General features: G+C 51.4%; 1 protein-coding gene across 1 annotated transcript; it reads right to left on the bottom strand.

The window, feature by feature from the left end:
• Positions 1 to 9,236: 9,236 nt before the first annotated feature.
• TCTE1 (t-complex-associated-testis-expressed 1) lies at positions 9,237 to 17,353 on the bottom strand. The gene is made up of 4 exons (XM_044273108.1): positions 17,163 to 17,353; positions 15,039 to 15,613; positions 14,178 to 14,627; positions 9,237 to 12,840 (listed from the first exon to the last, which is right to left on the bottom strand). Exons 1-4 carry the CDS (start codon positions 17,320 to 17,322, stop codon positions 12,661 to 12,663), a joined length of 1,365 nt encoding a protein of 454 aa, XP_044129043.1. The 5' UTR covers positions 17,323 to 17,353; the 3' UTR covers positions 9,237 to 12,660.
• Positions 17,354 to 21,351: the final 3,998 nt, after the last annotated feature.

Below are 21,351 nucleotides of genomic sequence, written 5' to 3'. Positions count from 1 at the left end.
CCCCACGATTAACAATTCTATTCCATATTTATGAACCTGGAAAATAATCAGTGACTGGAGGAGTGCGTATAATTATCTGATTGCTGAACCAACATGTGTACAGACTAAATGCCAATGTAGTGGAGCACAGGAGGACCTCATACCCTCATATCACCCCTGTACTACCCCTCCCCCATCACTTGTCAGACTACCCTCCTTGTATCCCGGACAGACTACAGCAACACCCTCCTTGTATCCCGGCCAGACTACAGCAACACCCTCCTTGTATCCCGGCCAGACTACAACACCCTCCTTGTATCCCGGCCAGACTACAACATCCTCCTTGTGTCCCGGCCAGACTACAACACCCTCCTTGTATCCCGGCCAGACTACAACATCCTCCTTGTGTCCCGGACAGACTACTGCAACACCCTCCTTGTATCCCGGACAGACTACAACACCCTCCTTGTGTCCCGGACAGACTACTGCAACACCCTCCTTGTATCCCGGCCAGACTACAAAACCCTCCTTGTGTCCCGGACAGACTACTGCAACACCCTCCTTGTATCCCGGACAGACTACAACACCCTCCTTGTGTCCCGGACAGACTACTACAACACCCTCCTTGTATCCCGGCCAGACTACAAAACCCTCCTTGTGTCCCGGACAGACTACTGCAACACCCTCCTTGTATCCCGGACAGACTACAACACCCTCCTTGTATCCCGGACAGACTACAACACCCTCCTTGTATCCCGGACAGACTACAACACCCTCCTTGTATCCCGGCCAGACTACAACATCCTCCTTGTATCCCCGCCAGACTACAACACCCTCCTTGTATCCCCGCCAGACTACAACACCCTCCTTGTATCCCGGACAGACTGCAACACCCTCCTTGTATCCCGGACAGACTGCAACACCCTCCTTGTATCCCGGACAGACTACAACACTCTCCTTGTATCCCCGCCAGGCTACAACATCCTCCTTGTATCCCCGCCAGACTACAGCAACACCCTCCTTGTATCCCGGACAGACTGCAACACCCTCCTTGTATCCCGGCCTGACTACAGCAACACCCTCCTTGTGTCCCGGCCAGACTACAAAACCCTCCTTGTGTCCCGGACAGACTACTTCAACACCCTCCTCTTATCCCAGACAGACTACTTCAACACCCTCCTCTTATCCCGAACAGACTACTGCAACACCCTCCTCATATCCCAGAGAGACTACAACACCCTCCTTGTATGCCGGACAGACTGCAACACCCTCCTCGAATCCTGGACAGACTACTGCAACACCCTCCTCGTATCCTGGACAGACTACTGCAACACCCTTCTTGCATCCCGGCCAGACTACAACACCCTCTTTGTATCCCGGACAGACTACAACACCCTCCTTGTATCCCGGATAGACTACAACACCCTCCTTGTATCCCGGATAGACTACAACACCCTCCTTGTGTCCCGGACAGACTACTGCAACACCCTCCTCGTATCCCGGACAGCCTACTGCAACACCCTCCTCGTATCCCCGCCAGACTACAACACCCTCCTCGTATCCCGGCCAGACTACTGCAACACCCTCCTCGTATCCCGGCCAGACTACAACACCCTCCTCGTATCCCGGACAGCCTACTGCAACACCCTCCTCGTATCCCGGACAGCCTACTGCAACACCCTCCTCGTATCCCGGCCAGACTACAACACCCTCCTCGTATCCCGGCCAGACTACAACACCCTCCTCGTATCCCGGACAGACTACAGCAACACCCTCCTCGTATCCCGGCCAGACTACAACACCCTCCTTCTGTCCCGGACAGACTACTGCAACACCCTCCTCGTATCCCAGACAGACTACTGCAACACCCTCCTTGTATCCTGGACAGACTGCTGCAACACCCTCCTCATATCCCGGACAGATTACTGCAACACCCTCCTTGTGCCCTCCAAATTACCAAGAGGAGCATGTTGCTGTAGTCTGGCCGGGATTGCCAGACTACAGCAACATGCTCCTCGTGGTAATTTGGGGATAGTGGGAGTGAAAATGCTGGATAAGGGGTGGTATAGGCATATTAAGGTTATGTGAATAGGCAGGAGGATGAGGGGACAGAATACAAGGAGGATGTTGCTGTAGTTACCACATTACCCAGGCACCACCACCCAGTACCCAGGCACCACCACCAAGCACCCAGGTACCACCACCTAGTACCCAGGCACCACCCAGTACCCAGGTACGACCACCAAGCACCCAGGCACCACCACCTAGTACTCAGGCACCACCACCAAGCACCCGGGTACCACCACTAAGCACCCAGGCACCACCACCCAGTACCCAGGCACCACCACCAAGCACCACCACCCAGTACTCAGGCAGCATCACCAAGCACCCAGGCACCACCACCAAGCACCACCTAGTAGCCAGGCACCACCACCCAGTACCCAGGCACCACCACCAAGCACCCATGCACCACCAAGTAGCCAGGCACCACCACCAAGCACCCAGGCACCACCACCCAGTACCCAGGCACCATCACCAAGCACCCAGGCACCACCACCAAGCACCCAGGCACCACCCAGTACCCAGGCACCACCACCAAGCACCCAGGCACCAGTACCCAGGCACCACCACCAAGCACCCAGACACCACCACCCAGTACCCAGGCACCACCACCAAGCACCACCCAGTACCCAAGTACCACCACCCAGTACCCAGGCACCACCACCAAGCACCCAGGCACCACCACTAAACACCCAGGCACCACCACCAAGCACCACCTAGTAGCCAGGCACCACCACCCAGTACCCAGGCACCACCACCAATTCACCACCCAGTACCCAGGCACCACCACCAAGCACCCATGCACCACCCAGTAGCCAGGCACCACCACCAAGCACCCAGGCACCACCACCCAGTACCCAGGCACTATCACCAAGCACCCAGGCACCACCCAGTACCCAAGTACCACCACCTAGTACCCAGGCACCACCACCTAGTACCCAGGCACCACCACCAAGCACCACCACCAAGCACCCAGGCACCACCACCAAGCACCCAGGCACCACTTCCCCACTATTATATTATATGCATTACTGTGGGAAGACGGCTGCTGTTTCAGTGGGACTCCTGGAAGAGAGACGCAGGGGCTGCTGGGTAATGGGATGTGATGTTAGCAGGAGATGCTGCTGCTCAATGCATTATTAAAATGTTTATAAACCAGCATTTAACCCCGTATCATCCAGGCACTGGGCGATGATCCTCTCACCGTCATTAGCTCCTCATTTGGGTGTTAAATGCAGCGGCTCACTTCACCAGTTAATCCTAAACCATTTGTGGGATTACATGTGAGATTACAGGCCGTGGTTAAGCAGAGAAATTAGGGAATTTGATCGGAGGGGAGGGGGCTATTAGAAGGTTGCAGCCTGATGTGTGGAGGACACACAGGGTAACGGGCAAGGATGGGCAGTCCCAACCCAACAACTCGACCCTGAACCATCATCTACTAGCTGGGCAGGAGACCACCATAACTCATGGATGAATATACAGTGAGGAACAGAAGTGTTTGAACACCCTGCGATTTTGCAAGTTCTCCCACTTAGAAATCATGGAGGGTCTGACATTCACATTGTAGGTGCATTCCCATCTGAGAGACAGAAGAAAATAAAAAAATTCAGGAAATCACATTGTATGATTTTTAAAGAATTTCTTTGTCTTGCACGGCTGAACAGAAGTATCTGAACACCTGAGAAATCTGTGGTAATATTTGGTCCAGAAGCCTTTGTTTGCAGTTCCAGAGGTCGGACGTCTCCTGCAGTTCTTGACCAGGTTTGCACACACGGCAGCAGGTATTGTGGCCCACTCCTCCACACAGATCTCCTCTACATCTGTCAGGTTTCGGGGCTGTCGCTGAGTTTCAGCTCCCTCCAAAGATGTTCTATTGGATTTAGGTCTGGAGACTGGCTAGGCCACTCCAGAACCTTGATATACTTCTTACAGGGCCGCTCCTTGGTTTTCCTGGCTGTGTGCTTCGGGTCGTTGTCATTTCGAAGACCCAGCCACGACCCATCTTCAATGCTCTGACTGAGGGAAGGAGGTTGTTGCTCAAAATCTCACAATAAATGGCCCCATTCATCCTCTCCTTAATACAGTGCAGTCGTCCTGTCCCCTTTGCAGAAAAGCCCCCCAAAGCATGATGTTACCTCCCATGCTTCACAGTAGGGATGGTGTTCTTGGGATGCAACTCATCCTTCTTTTTCCTCCAAACACGACGAGTGAAGTTTAGACCAATCTCATCTGACCACATGACTTTCTCCCATGCCTCCTCTGGATCATCCAGATGGTCATTGGCAAACCTCAGACGGGCCGGACATGTGATGACTTGAGCAGGGGAACCTTCCGTGCAATGCATGATCTGAAACCATGACGCCGTAGTGTTCTACCGACAGTGACCTCTGAAGCTGTCGTCCCAGCTCTTCATGTCATTGACCAGCTCCTCCCTTGTAGTTCTGGGCTGATTCCACACCTTTCTAATCATCAGTAATACCCCTCGAGGTGAGATCTTGCATTGAGCCCCAGTCGGAGGGAGACTGACAGTCGTCTTTAGCCTCTTCCATTTTCTAACAATTGCTCCAACAGTTGATCTAGTTTCACCAAGCTGCTTGGCAATTGCCCCGTAGCCCTTTCCAGCCTTGCGGAGGTCCACAATTCTGTTTCTGGTGTCTTTTGACAGCTCTTTGGTCTTGCCCATGGTAGTAGTTGGCGTCTGACTGACTGTGGGGTGGACAGGGATCTTTAAAGAGCTCAGACAGGTACTGGTGCTGCTAAGTTAGAGTAATGAGTGGAGAAGAGGTGGACTTTCTAAAGGCACAGTAACATGTCTTTGAGAGACAGAATTCTTCTAAGGTGTTCAAATACTGATGTTCAGCCGTGCAAGACAAATAAATTCTTTAAAAATCATACAATGTGATTTCCAGAATTTTTTTTTTTATTCTGTCTCTCGGAGTGGGAATGCACCTACAATGTAAATGTCAGACCCCGCCATGATTTCTAAGTGGGAGAACTTGCAAAATCGCAGGGTGTTCAAATACTTCTGTTCCTCACTGTATCTAGGGACTGAGGCCTTGCAGGGTTATAGTTATGGTGGCCGGCCATACATACGGTATACTCCACATGGCAGATTTGTTGCACAAATATCCATTCCATGCATGTGAATGGGGTTGTTCCTATACAAAGTGCAGGGATTTTTGCAAACTCCATTCAAATAAATAGGCCAATGACCCAAATTTTTGCATGTGTGTGGATATGCCCATACTATAGCAGGACGACTCTTTTGGAAAGACCTTACGTCTTGATGCTTTCAGGGACGAATGTATTTCTTCATATTGCCGGTCAGGTCAGGGGCGTCAGATTTTAATTGGCCTGGTAGTTCACTGGCCACGGCTCGAAAACAGATGTTACATGATGGTCGGCTGACGCGGACTGCATCCCTTGTTATGGTCGCCTCTCCTCTAATGTTTACGGGATGGGATTTTCTCAGCACCCTACTAGAAATGAATGCAATTAGGTGGGGGAGCCACAGTCCAGGAACCTGCTGCAGTACCATTCACACGTACCGTACAGCTAGGTACAGGGTCACTGGAGCCACGTTCACAGGTGGAGACCTCCACAAGCTTGTATCTGTGAAGGAATGGCTGACCCTGATACATGTTCTCAGTGTTTCATGCATTTTACCAGAATACTTTCTGAATATTTCTTGTCTCTATTCGCAGCAAAGGCCGGTAAAGCAGTCGCTCAGCAAGTCTCTATGCCGTGAATCCCACTGGAAATGTCTCCTGCTGTCTCTCCTCATCTATGGCTGTATGGGGGCCATGACCTGGTGCCATGTTACCAAAGTCACTCGCTTGACTTTTGACAGCGCCTATAAAAGCAACTCGATGATGTACCACGACAGTCCCTGCTCCAACGGCTACGTCTACATCCCCTTGGCCTTCCTTGTCATGCTGTATGTGGTCTACCTGGTGGAGTGCTGGCACTGCTACACACGGAATGAGCTGCAATATAAGGTGGATGTTGAGAGCGTTCAGGAACGCGTGCAGAGGATGCAGCAGGCGACGCCGTGCATCTGGTGGAAGGCGATCAGCTATCATTATGTACGTAGGACTCGTCAAGTGACTCGTTATCGCAATGGAGACGCGTACACAACTACCCAAGTCTACCACGAGCGCGTCAATACTCATGTGGCAGAGTCAGAGTTCGACTACAGCAACTGTGGCGTGAAGGATGTTTCCAAAGACCTGACTGATCTAGACAGCTATCCGGCCACTCGACTAAGGTTTACCAAATGCTTCAGTTTTGCGAATGTGGAGTCAGAGAACTCATATTTGACACAGAGGGCTCGATTTTTTACAGAGAATGAGGGTCTGGATGACTACATGGAGGCTCGCGAAGGCATGCACCTAAAAAATGTGGACTTCAAAGAATACATGGTTGCTTTTTCTGATCCAGATAACCTTCCGTGGTATGTGTCCCACTACGTCTTTTGGGTGGCTGCTCTCCTAACCCTGTCTTGGCCACTAAGAGTCCTCAATGAGTACCGCACCTCGTGTGTTCACTATCATGTAGAAAAGCTCTTTGGCTTTGACTTTACACCGGTGACACCGGCAGATGATCGAACCATATGTAGGAGAATGCCACGTGTTAACACCATCGACAGTACAGAGCTGGAGTGGCACATACGCTCCAATCAGCAACTTGTGCCCAGCTACTCTGAAGCGGTTCTGATGGATCTAGTGGGCATTTCTTCAAGTTACACAGCCTGCCGGTACACCCGAGGTTATCGCCAGAACTGCGAGCGCTGCCATCGCACCATGAGCAGCTCCTCCATCTTTTCCCGTAGCGCTCTCAGTATCTGTAATGGCAGTCCCAGAATCCCCTTCAGCAGCAGTCGCTTCTCTCTGGGACGATTATATGGGTCCCGCCGGAGTTGTCTGTGGCAGAGCCGCAGTGAAAGCCTCAATGAGCAGGGTTGTCCCACAGAACAGACACGGCTGTCCAGCCAAGTGACTGTGGAGGAGGAAGAACCTCCCCCATACCAGGATGCTCTCTACTTCCCCATCCTCATCGTCCATCGTAATGAAGGCTGCACAAACCACGACCACCGACGTCTCCATCGTAACGGCTCTTGTGTAGAAACATCACTGTGATGGTGTGTTCCCAAATCCAGGAGATTTCTGTGGCGTCACCACAGCAGTGGAGATGTTTCACGTGATAATCAAGGGCAGCCCAGCAGCACGCAAAAACACAACACCGCTGGAAACTCATGAATACTATCAGGTCTTCACATCGGTGGAGCACCCTAGTAGACATATCTGTAGACAATCTTTTCAGAGGAGGCTTCAGCTCGCGGGTCTGACAGACTGTAATGTAGACAAGCTGTGACACAACGACTTCTGAGCACATTTTAATGCTGAGACCTAGATGTGGATTGAGCCATAGCCATCCAGAACAATGTCCAAATGGGACTGGGCCGCAAAAACGGACAGATGTGACCAAAACACTGGAGAATCCAGTAACTGTCGATTCTGATCTTTAATACAAGCCTGGAAGGGGTATCAGGTACCAAGTGGACCAGTACAGGACTAAGTACTTCACATTCAGTAGCAAACAATTAGGCAATAGTCCAGCAGCAATGAGCATTGTCCATTCATCTCCAGATCATCTCTCATGGCTGGTGGAGGGCCCACGGCAGAGCAGTCACATTCCCGGATCATAAAATGGACCTTGCGAGGTCTGTCGCCGGTGGGATGACGATGGACTCTTCACGCTCACTTTTCTCTTATTTTTCCATTACATAAATATATAAGTCCACTGTACGAAGGACGCATCCACTCTACGTATATTCAGCATGGAGATCTTCAGGTTGTATATACACAAGTATAGGCTCATCTCTCTACAATGAGCTTTTATTGCATGACATGTTTCTCCTGAGGTCTGGATGTGACACACATGTAATGCACATGTATGTGACATGTTCACCAAGGCTGTAGTGCATTCACATATCACGTGCACTTCAGGCCCCAGGATTCATCAGGGCTGTACATATCAGCCGACACTTATGTGTCTGTGGGCAGCTTGAGACCCCCGTACAGGGGGTACGGACATAAAGGGGAACCCTCCATAACTGTAATCGGATCAATTCCAACCATGGCAAGAATTTACATATATCTGCAATTTCTTGTACATTGGTTTTCTCAATGGGGAAATAATTGAAGTCACAACTGGCGACTATGCCTATAGTTACATTCAGTTACAGACAGTCCTTACCGTTACATTCGGTTACAGACAGTCCTTACCGTTACATTCGGTTACAGACTGTCCTTATCGTTACATTCGGTTACAGACAGTCCTTATCATTACATTCGGTTACAGACAGCCCACATTGGTACATTCGGTTACAGACAGTCCTTATCATTACATTCGGTTACAGACAGTCCTTATCATTACATTCGGTTACAGACTGTCCTTATCGTTACATTCGGTTACAGACAGTCCTTATCATTACATTCGGTTACAGACAGTCCTTATCGTTACATTCGGTTACAGACAGTCCTTATCATTACATTCGGTTACAGACAGTCCTTATCGTTACATTCGGTTACAGACAGTCCTTACCGTTACATTCGGTTACAGACAGTCCTTATCATTACATACGGTTTCAGACAGTCCTTATCGTTACATTCGGTTACAGACAGTCCTTACCGTTACATTCGGTTACAGACAGTCCTCATTGTTACAGACAGTCCTTATCGTTACATACGGTTTCAGACAGTCCTTATCGTTACATTCGGTTACAGACAGTCCTGATCATTACATTTGGTTACAGACAGTCCTTATCATTACATTTGGTTACAGACAGCCCACATTGGTACATTCGGTTACAGACTGTCCTTATCATTACATTCGGTTACAGACAGTCCACATTGGTACATTCGGTTACAGACTGTCATTATCATTACATTCGGTTACAGACAGTCCACATTGGTACATTCAGTTACAGACAGTCCTTACCGTTACATTCGGTTACAGACAGTCCTTATCGTTACATTCGGTTACAGACAGTCCTTATCGTTACATTCGGTTACAGACAGTCCTTATCGTTACATTCGGTTACAGACAGTCCTTACCGTTACATTCGGTTACAGACAGTCCTTACCGTTACATTCGGTTACAGACAGTCCTTATCATTACATACGGTTTCAGACAGTCCTTATCGTTACATTCGGTTACAGACAGTCCTTACCGTTACATTCGGTTACAGACAGTCCTCATTGTTACAGACAGTCCTTATCGTTACATACGGTTTCAGACAGTCCTTATCGTTACATTCGGTTACAGACAGTCCTGATCATTACATTTGGTTACAGACAGTCCTTATCATTACATTTGGTTACAGACAGCCCACATTGGTACATTCGGTTACAGAAAGTCCTTATCGTTACATTCAGTTACAGACAGTCCTTATCATTACATTCAGTTACAGACTGTCCTTATCATTACATTTGGTTACAGACAGTCCTTATCATTACATTTGGTTACAGACAGTCCTTATCATTACATTCAGTTACAGACAGTCCTTATCATTACATTCGGTTACAGAAAGTCCTTATCGTTACATTCAGTTACAGACTGTCCTTATCATTACATTTGGTTACAGACAGTCCTTATCATTACATTTGGTTACAGACAGTCCTTATAGTTATATTTGGTGACCCCCTCTCAGATCCAGAAACTTGGTCCAATAGAAGCTATTTCGGGCTATGGTGACACTTCTCAGGACAGGTCCTGCACACAGATGGGGCCCCTGTACGTCAGAGGGACATTTTCATTCAGCTGTTTATGAGGACATTATTTCTGGATGTTGGGGCTTTGTACATAGACACATGATGGTTTGAAGGGGTCATACACTCGGAGTACAATCTTTTTAGGTCCTTCCTGCGCGAAGGATAATACCTCATTTATTAAGAATAATTGTAATTCCAGTGAAAGTCCAGGCCCATAGTCCCACCCAGGGCCACATTCACCGGCTTATAGTGAGGAGCTCCACTATTGTTTCTTCTTAATGTTAGCCCCTTGTGACTCATTAGCATATGAGCAGATGGGAGAGTATAATCAGCCTTCAGAAAATGTCTACGAAAGGTTGTATCTCAAAATATACAGCCAGACTGCAGACTGTTATACATATCATTACTGCAGCAGGGTCAGGACGGGAAATGAGGGCCTGTTCTATACAGGATTCAAGCACAAGATCCAGAGCAGGACATTTCAGGGGTGCTAGGAAATACAACAGGAGGACTGAAACGCATGAGCCTCTACAGGCAGACACAGAGAGGAAAGAGATACTACAGGCGGACATACAGAGGCAGGAGATACTACAGGCAGACATAGAGAGGCAGGAGATACTACAGGCGGACAGAGAGAGGAAGGAGATACTACAGGCGGACATAGAGAGGCAGGAGATATATAAGGCAGACATACAGAGGAAAGAGATACTACAGGCAGACAGAGAGAGGAAGGAGATACTACAGGCGGACACAGAGAGGAAAGAGATACTACAGGCGGACACAGAGAGGAAAGAGATACTACAGGCGGACAGAGAGGCAGGAGATATATAAGGCGGACATACAGAGGAAAGAGATACTACAGGCAGACAGAGAGAGGAAGGAGATACTACAGGCAGACATACAGAGGCAGGAGATACTACAGGCGGACACAGAAAGGAAAGAGATACTACAGGCGGACATAGAGAGGCAGGAGATACTACAGGCGGACATACAGAGGCAGGAGATACTACAGGCGGACACAGAAAGGAAAGAGATACTACAGGCGGACATAGAGAGGCAGGAGATATATAAGGCGGACATACAGAGGAAAGAGATACTACAGGCAGACAGAGAGAGGAAGGAGATACTACAGGCGGACATACAGAGGCAGGAGATACTACAGGCGGACAGAGAGGCAGGAGATACTACAGGCGGACACAGAGAGGCAGGAGATATATAAGGCGGACATACAGAGGAAAGAGATACTACAGGCGGACAAAGAGAGGCAGGAGATACTACAGGCGGACATACAGAGGCAGGAGATACTACAGGCAGACATACAGAGGAAAGAGATACTACAGGCAGACATAGAGAGTAAAGCGATACTACAGGCGGAGATACAGGCGGACACAGAGACGCAGGAGATACTACAGGCGGGCAGAGAGGCAGGAGATACTACAGGCTGACACAGAGAGGCAAGAGATAATACAGGCGGACAGAGAGAGGCAGGATTTACTTCAGGCAGCCTGTACACATTGTCTTGAGGCGGTAGTCATTGGCGGTAGGTATACAGGAGGTGTAGAGGCGGTAGGTATACAGGAGGTGTAGAGGCGGTAATCATTGGCGGTAGGTATACAGGAGGTGTAGAGGCGGTAGTCATTGGCGGTAGGTATACAGGAGGTGTAGAGGCGGTAGTCATTGGCGGTAGGTATACAGGAGGTGTAGAGGCGGTAGTCATTGGCGGTAGGTATACAGGAGGTGTAGAGGCGGTAGTCATTGGCGGTAGGTATACAGGAGGTGTAGAGGCGGTAATCATTGGCGGTAGGTATACAGGAGGTGTAGAGGCGGTAGTCATTGACGGTAGGTATACAGGAGGTGTAGAGGCGGTAGTCGTTGGCGGTAGGTATACAGGAGGTGTAGAGGCGGTAGGTATACAGGAGGTGTAGAGGCGGTAGTCATTGGCGGTAGGTATACAGGAGGTGTAGAGGCGGTAGTCATTGGCGGTAGGTATACAGGAGGTACACAGCTGTTGGGCAGGAGGTAGACAACCCCCTAACATACACTCTGTAGCACACACACCATGCTTTTCTTGCTCGGCTGGGTACAGTCACGGCCGGTACACAGGCTTTAGCTGTGCGTTCCAGGCCGCCATCAGAAATACTTAATGAGGATGAAGCAGCGTCAGACATTCTGTGTAGTGATGACACTTGATGTTACAGTCAGACCAGAAGTGTTTCCACGTGGAGGTGGCAGTACGGTGGCATCCCTGGCCTTTGTGGCAATAATCTCATCATCAATCACCCCCACCCCCTGGGCGCCCCAGCGGCCGCGGTATCTGCACATCTACTTTTACAACCTGTTTTGTGGAGGTTTTTTATGTCTTTTGTTATTATGAGGTATCTCTGTATATAGCTTTTACCACAATGTTGCCTTTTGGCTGCAATATTGAAGATTGTACATGACATCTGTGTAATAAAGTCACAGACGGATGACGGACACTTTCATGTCGGGTTCTGGTGTCTTCATAATAGTGTGCGGACTCTGCACCTGTCACAGCGCCAAGCTTAACGGGCCCGTGGCCATCAGGAAACCTTGCACAGACGACCCCCTCCTAGCGCGAGACCCTCAGACCTGGAAAGTGGACAATATAGACATCCCTTGTTTTCTTATGTCCTGTGATGCGTTGGCCATGACACCCATGAAGTAAACATGGGCTGGAGGCTGACACCCATGTGCCCGTGTCTCCCCCAGTGCTCCCAGTCCCGGGTGCGGACCACATGGTCAGGTAAACAATGTATGACAACAGCATTTATTGAACAGACACGGATGGGGAGGGTGATGATCGGGATCCAGGATCTCCAGCTTACCGATCCAGCCCTGACGTGGACAGCTGCTTCTGCTGGGCCCGGGCCCGCTCCTGATTAGCACGCAGAACCTGATTCATGTAGAACTCGTTCTCCTGCCCCACATCGGTCAGACGAAGATCAAACTCCAACATCGTCCTGTTCTCAGACATCCCTTCCAGAAGCTGCTTCCCGCCATCCTGTGGGCAAGACAGGCGAAGAACAACATGTGACCATGGAGGACGCAGATCACATGACGAAGCGCACATGACCGGGGAGGACGCAGATCACATGACAAAGCGCACATGACCGGGGAGGACGCAGATCACATGACAAAGCGCACATGACCGGGGAGGACTCAGATCACATGACGAAGCGCACATGACCAGGGAGGACGCAGATCACATGACGAAGCACACATGACCAATAAAGTATGTAACCTGAGTCAGTCGGCACTGTGAGTGAAGTCGGTGGTGCACGTGTCCTAGGGCGGGCGTCTCATATAATAGTAAACGAAAGGGAGCGGCACTCACACTTGGTAGCTTGCAAAGTATTTCTTTATTGCCACATCTGTGGCGCGTTTCGGCACAACCTGAGCCTTTGTCAAACAGTGTTCGACTGACAAAGGCACAGGTTGTGCCGAAACGCGCCACAGATATGTGGCAATAAAGAAATACTTTGCAAGCTACCAAGTGTGAGTGCCGATCCTTTCAGTTTACTACTAGCACACATAACCAGGGAGGAGGCAGATCACATGACACACAAGGACACATGACCTGGGAGGACAAAGATCACATGACATACAAGGACGAATGACCAGGGAGGAGGCAGATCACATGACATACAAGGACGAATGACCAGGGAGGACAAAGATCACATGACATACAAGGACGAATGACCAGGGAGGACAAAGATCACATGACACACAAGGACGAATGACCAGGGAGGACAAAGATCACATGACATACAAGGACGAATGACCAGGGAGGAGGCAGATCACATGACACACAAGGACAAATGACCAGGGAGGAGGAAGATCACATGACATACAAGGACGAATGACCAGGGAGGACAAAGATCACATGACATACAAGGACGAATGACCAGGGAGGACAAAGATCACATGACATACAAGGACGAATGACCAGGGAGGACAAAGATCACATGACATACAAGGACAAATGACCAGGGAGGAGGAAGATCACATGACACACAAGGACTAATGACCTGGGACGACATAGATCACATGACATACAAGGACAAATGACCAGGGAGGAGGCAGATAACATGACATACAAGGGCACATGACACACAAGGACAAATGACCAGGGAGGAGGCAGATCACATGACACACAAGGACAAATGACCTGGGAGGACATAGATCACATGACATACAAGGGCACATGACTCCAGCAGATCACATGACATAGACCAGTTATTCGGTGTTATGTGGAGATCTGTCCTGTGAGTAGCGGGGGCTTCACATCTAGAGAGACCTCCTCAGTCATCGTCTTATCGGTTATTGGGAGTAGCATACCTGGCCGATGCGGTTGCTGGAGATGTTGGCGCTCCTTAGGGTTGCGTTCTGAGAGAGGACCTGTGCGAGGGCGGTGGCTGTGGGTTCAGACAGCTCATTGCTCCCTATGTGTAACCGCTGCAGGCTGGTGTTCTGCAGCAGAGCGTTGCACACAGCCCGACCACCCTCGTCCCCTATGTGGTTCAGGCGTAGATTCAGGATCTGGAGGGTGCCGTTTGTGGCGAGGGCATGAGCGATGGCTTGTGCCCCCTGTGCCCGGATGTTGTTGTTGCACAGGTCGAGGATCTGGAGTTGGCCTCGGTTGAGCAGCTTCCCAACGGCGCGGGCACCTCGGTCGGAGATCTGGTTGTGGGAGAGATCGAGGTGAACCAGGGACGGGTGGTCGAGAAGACTTCTGATCAGAACACGGACCTTGTCGTCATCAACCTTACTCCGGTGGAGCCTGAAGACCTTCGAAGAGAGAAATGAACAGAGTCTGTGGGGAGCGCCGGACCCCCTGATAACACATGGGTATCGTCACATTACTTATCTCTGGGGGGCTGCCTGTCATGTATTGGGGACTCACTGGTGACAATTACAAATGACATGATCTAATGCAAAAGACCAAATCGAGCCGACCCTTCCAATAACCGGACCCCCATCTTCTTCAGGACATCTTATGAGACGACCAACGGTGGGACGGATGAGAAGAACCTCATGGAGATGAGAGGTTCACAGTCGGGACTCCAGACTGATACACTGGAACAAACTGCCAGCAGAGTACAGCGCTGTCTGGTATGGACACATTGTAACGAAAGCTCAGCTGTGAAGGGTGCTAATAACAATGGTGGATGTGACACATGCGGTTCCCCGCTCAGTTACCTTCAGCTTCTCGAATGTCCGGAGGGTGTTGGCGAGCGATGCACAATCCCGATCGGTGAACCTGAAAAGGTTCCACTCAAAGTTCATGCCGCAACCTCTGACCCCGTAGACCAGGCGCAGCTCCTCCAGGTCACGCAGGGAATCGGCAATAAGGCTCAGGTCGAAGTGGTCCATGGACGGCAGGTCCCCAGCGGCATCGCTGCCTGAGTCAGAGAGGTCATCAGCCTCGTCCTCCCTCCTCACCTCCACCCTCACCGGCGGCAGCAGCTGCTGGATCTCCAGGCGCCGGATGTAGTTCTTGCTGAGCTCTGCCGCGTCACAGATGGGTCCGGTGTCCGTCAGGTCCGGGATGAAGAGTTCCACCAGGTTCTGCAGGTGTCTCTCAAAGAACAGTCTCTTCCAGCTCAGGCCGTAGTGGGAGATGTCGCAGGTCGGCCAGCGCTCGGTGCAGCAGCGCCTCCAGTAATCCTCATGGCTGATCAGGTTGGCGGTCACGGGCAGGGGCAGCGCGGTGGACAGGCTGTCCAGGACCTTGGCCCTGTGCTGGGGAAGCAGCTTCTCCAGGATCGGGTGGTCTGCCGACAACATGGAACAGTTATTCCCCCACAGACTGCAGCCCCCTGCTGTCCCAAAGGACCCCACAGATGCACCACCACATGTCACCCCCAGACGCGGAGCGCGCCACCCCCCCCGGACGCGGAGCCCATCGTCACCCCCGGACGCGGAGGCGTCGTCACCCCCGGGCGTGGAGCGCGTCACCCCCCCGGACACGGAGCGAGTCATCCCCCCGGACACGGAGCCCATCGTCACCCCCGGACGCGGAGCGCGTCACCCCCCCCCGGACACGGAGGCATCGTCACCCCCCCGGACGCGGGGCGCGTCGTCACCCCCCCGGACGCGGGGCGCGTCGTCACCCCCCCGGACGCGGGGCGCGTCGTCACCCCTTCCCCCGGACGCGGAGCGCACGTCACCCCCCCCCGGACACGGAGGCATCGTCACCCCCCCGGACGCGGGGCGCGTCGTCACCCCCCCGGACGCGGGGCGCGTCGTCACCCCCCCGGACGCGGGGCGCGTCGTCACCCCTTCCCCGGACGCGGAGCGCACGTCACCCCCCCCGGACGCGGAGCGCGTCGTCTCCCCCCGGACGCGGAGCGCACGTCACCCCCCCCGGACGCGGAGCGCACGTCACCCCCCCCGGACGCGGAGCGCACGTCACCCCCCCCGGACGCGGAGCGCACGTCACCCCCCCCGGACGCGGAGCGCACGTCACCCCCCCCGGACGCGGAGCGCACGTCACCCCCCCGGACGCGGAGCGCGTCGTCACCCCCCGGACGCGGAGCGCGTCGTCTCCCCCCGGACGCGGAGCGCGTCGTCTCCCCCCGGACGCGGAGCGCGTCGTCACCCCCCGGACGCGGAGCGCGTCGTCACCCCCCCGGACACGGAGGCATCGTCACCCCCCCCGGACGCGGGGCGCGTCGTCACCCCCCCGGACGCGGGGCGCGTCGTCACCCCCCCGGACGCGGGGCGCGTCGTCACCCCTTCCCCCGGACGCGGAGCGCACGTCACCCCCCCCCGGACGCGGAGCGCGTCGTCACCCCCCGGACGCGGAGCGCGTCGTCTCCCCCCGGACGCGGAGCGCGTCGTCACCCCCCGGACGCGGAGCGCGTCGTCACCCCCCGGACGCTGAACGCACTTCACCCCCCGGACGCGGAGCGCGTCGTCTCCCCCCGGACGCGGAGCGCGTCGTCTCCCCCCGGACGCGGAGCGCGTCGTCTCCCCCCGGACGCGGAGCGCACGTCACCCCCCCCGGACGCGGAGCGCACGTCACCCCCCCCGGACGCGGAGCGCACGTCACCCCCCCCGGACGCGGAGCGCACGTCACCCCCCCCGGACGCGGAGCGCGTCGTCTCCCCCCGGACGCGGAGCGCGTCGTCACCCCCCGGACGCGGAGCGCACGTCACCCGCAGAAGTTACCCTGGAAGCTGAGGACGATGTGCCTCGTCTCCCCCCGGACGCGGAGCGCACGTCACCCCCCCCGGACGCGGAGCGCACGTCACCCCCCCCGGACGCGGAGCGCACGTCACCCCCCCCGGACGCGGAGCGCACGTCACCCGCAGAAGTTACCCTGGAAGCTGAGGACGATGTGCCGCAGGCAGAGGGCGCTGAGCGGGGGGACGGTGGCCAGGGACCAGCTGTAGTCCTCCGTGATGATCCTCCGCATCCTCCTCCGGTCAGCGGCCGCATTCCTCTGAAGAGCGGGCAGTGGGGCAGAGTCCGCCATCATGAAGAGCCGAGCAGCCAGCGCTACCTGACGGCCTCCATCCGGCATGTGTACAGTCTCCCTGACAGCCGTTACTATGGCTACGAAGCGCAGAGACTGACGTCACGCAGGACCCGCCCTCTGCTGACAGGTCACGTGATTAGGTGTTGGCGGCAAACAGCCAGGAGCGGAGCCCGAAACGTCCAGAGTCCAGACCGGTAGTGAAGGGGTGAAATACTGCCATATAGTGCACAACCTGTACTGTTATATACCGCCATATAATACCGCCATATAGTGCACGACCTGTACTGTTATATACCGCCATATAGTGCATGACCTGTACTGATATATACCGCCATATAGTGCACGACCTGTACTGTTATATACCGCCATATAGTGCACAACCTGTACTGTTATATACCGCCATATAGTGCACAACCTGTACTGTTATATACCGCCATATAATGCACAACCTGTACTGTTATATACCGCCATATAGTGCACGACCTGTACTGTTATATACCGCCATATAGTGCACGACCTGTACTGTTATATACCGCCATATAGTGCACGACCTGTACTGTTATATACCGCCATATAGTGCAGGACCTGTACTGTTATATACCGCCATATAATGCACAACCTGTACTGTTATATACCGCCATATAGTGCACAACCTGTACTGTTATATACCGCCATATAATACCGCCATATAGTGCATGACCTGTACTGATATATACCGCCATATAGTGCACAACCTGTACTGTTATATACCGCCATATAGTGCACGATCTGTACTGTTATATACCGCCATATAGTGCAGGACCTGTACTGATATATACCGCCATATAGTGCACGACCTGTACTGCTATATACCGCCATATAGTGCACGAGCTGTACTGTTATATACCGCCATATAGTGCACGATCTGTACTGTTTATATACCGCCATATAGTGCACGATCTGTACTGTTATATATCGCCATATAGTGCACGACCTGTACTGTTATACACCGCCATATAGTGCACGACCTGTACTGTTATATACCGCCATATAGTGCACGACCTGTACTGTTATATACCGCCATATAGTGCACGATCTGTACTGTTATATATCGCCATATAGTGCACGACCTGTACTGTTATATACCGCCATATAGTGCACGACCTGTACTGTTATATACCGCCATATAGTGCACGACCTGTACTGTTATATACCGCCATATAGTGCACGACCTGTACTGTTATATACCGCCATATAGTGCACGACCTGTGCTGTTATATACCGCCATATAGTGCACGACCTGTACTGTTATATACCGCCATATAGTGCACGACCTGTACTGTTATATACCGCCATATAGTGCACGACCTGGACTATTATATACCGCCATATAGTGCACAACTAGTACTGTTATATACCGCCATATAGTGCATGGCCTGTACTGTTATATACCGTCATATAGTGCACAACTAGTACTGTTATATACCGCCATATAGTGCACGACCTGTACTGTTATATACCGCCATATAGTGCACGGCCTGTACTGTTATATACCGTCATATAGTGCACGACCTGGACTATTATATACCGCCATATAGTGCACAACTAGTACTGTTATATACCGCCATATAGTGCACGACCTGTACTGTTATATACCGCCATATAGTGCACGACCTGTACTGTTATATACCGCCATATAGTGCACGACCTGTACTGTTATATACCGCCATATAGTGCACGACCTGTACTGTTATATACCGCCATATAGTGCACGACCTGTACTGTTATATACCGCCATATAGTGCAGGACCTGTACTGTTATATACCGCCATATAATGCACAACCTGTACTGTTATATACCGCCATATAGTGCACAACCTGTACTGTTATATACCGCCATATAATACCGCCATATAGTGCATGACCTGTACTGATATATACCGCCATATAGTGCACAACCTGTACTGTTATATACCGCCATATAGTGCACGATCTGTACTGTTATATACCGCCATATAGTGCAGGACCTGTACTGATATATACCGCCATATAGTGCACGACCTGTACTGCTATATACCGCCATATAGTGCACGAGCTGTACTGTTATATACCGCCATATAGTGCACGATCTGTACTGTTATATACCGCCATATAGTGCACGATCTGTACTGTTATATATCGCCATATAGTGCACGACCTGTACTGTTATATACCGCCATATAGTGCACGACCTGTACTGTTATATACCGCCATATAGTGCACGACCTGTACTGTTATATACCGCCATATAGTGCACGATCTGTACTGTTATATATCGCCATATAGTGCACGACCTGTACTGTTATATACCGCCATATAGTGCACGACCTGTACTGTTATATACCGCCATATAGTGCACGACCTGTACTGTTATATACCGCCATATAGTGCACGACCTGGACTGTTATATACCGTCATATAGTGCACAACTAGTACTGTTATATACCGCCATATAGTGCACGACCTGTACTGTTATATACCGCCATATAGTGCAGGACCTGTACTGTTATATACCGCCATATAGTGCACGACCTGGACTGTTATATACCGTCATATAGTGCACAACTAGTACTGTTATATACCGCCATATAGTGCACGACCTGTACTGTTATATACCGCCATATAGTGCACGACCTGGACTGTTATATACCGCGATATAGAGCACGACCTGGACTGTTATATACTGCCATATAGTGCACGACCTGGACTGTTATATACCGCCATATAGAGCACGACCTGGACTGTTTTATACTGCCATATAGTGCACGACCTGTACTGTTATATACTGCCATATAGTGCACAACCTGTACTGTTATATACCGCCATATAGTGCACGACCTGGACTGTTATATACCGCCATATAGAGCACGACCTGTACTGTTTTATACCGCCATATAGTGCACGACCTGTACTGTTATATACCGCCATATAGTGCACGACCTGGACTGTTATATACCGCCATATAGTGCACAACCTGTACTGTTATATACCGCCATATAGTGCACGGCCTGTACTGTTATATACCGTCATATAGTGCACGACCTGGACTGTTATATACCGCCATATAGAGCACGACCTGTACTGTTATATACCGCCATATAGTGCACAACTAGTACTGTTATATACCGCCATATAGTGCACGACCTGGACTGTTATATACCGCCATATAGAGCACGACCTGTACTGTTATATACCGCCATATAGTGCACGACCTGGACTGTTTTATACCGCCATATAGTGCACGACCTGTACTGTTATATACCGCCATATAGTGCACGACCTGGACTGTTATATACCGCCATATAGTGCACGACCTGTACTGTTATATACCGCCATATAGTGCACAACCTGTACTGTTATATACCGCCATATAGTGCACGACCTGTACTGTTATATACCGCCATATAGTGCACGACCTGTGCTGTTATATACCGACATATAGTGCACGACCTGTACTGTTATATACCGCCATATAGTGCACGACCTGGACTATTATATACCGCCATATAGTGCACGGCCTGTACTGTTATATACCGTCATATAGTGCACGACCTGGACTATTATATACCGCCATATAGTGCACAACTAGTACTGTTATATACCGCCATATAGTGCACGGCCTGTACTGTTATATACCGTCATATAGTGCACAACTAGTACTGTTATATATCGCCATATAGTGCACGACCTGAACTGTTATATACCGCCATATAGTGCACGACCTGTGCTGTTATATACCGCCATATAGTGCACGACCTGTGCTGTTATATACCGCCATATAGTGCACGACCTGAACTGTTATATACCGCCATATAGTGCACGACCTGTGCTGTTATATACCGCCATATAGTGCACGACCTGAACTGTTATATACCGCCATATAGTGCACGACCTGTGCTGTTATATACCGCCATATAGTGCACGACCTGTACTGTTATATACCGCCATATAGTGCACGACCTGTGCTGTTATATACCGACATATAGTGCACGACCTGTACTGTTATATACC

Source organism: Bufo gargarizans, unplaced genomic scaffold, assembly GCF_014858855.1.
Source record: "Bufo gargarizans isolate SCDJY-AF-19 unplaced genomic scaffold, ASM1485885v1 fragScaff_scaffold_395_pilon:::fragment_2:::debris, whole genome shotgun sequence".
Taxonomy (NCBI): Eukaryota; Metazoa; Chordata; class Amphibia; order Anura; family Bufonidae; genus Bufo; species Bufo gargarizans.
This window is presented reverse-complemented; position numbering and strand designations above follow the sequence as displayed.

Bases quoted from the DNA above. Each gene is read 5' to 3' on its own strand.
- TCTE1 (XM_044273108.1), bottom strand. From the start codon at position 17,322: ATGATGGCGGACTCTGCCCCACTGCCCGCTCTTCAGAGGAATGCGGCC. The intron at 15,614-17,162 runs GTAACTTCTGCG...TGTTGTCGGCAG, and splicing joins CATCGTCCTCAGCTTCCAGG to ACCACCCGATCCTGGAGAAG. The intron at 12,841-14,177 runs GTATGCTACTCC...TCTTGCCCACAG, and splicing joins CCAGCAACCGCATCGGCCAG to GATGGCGGGAAGCAGCTTCT.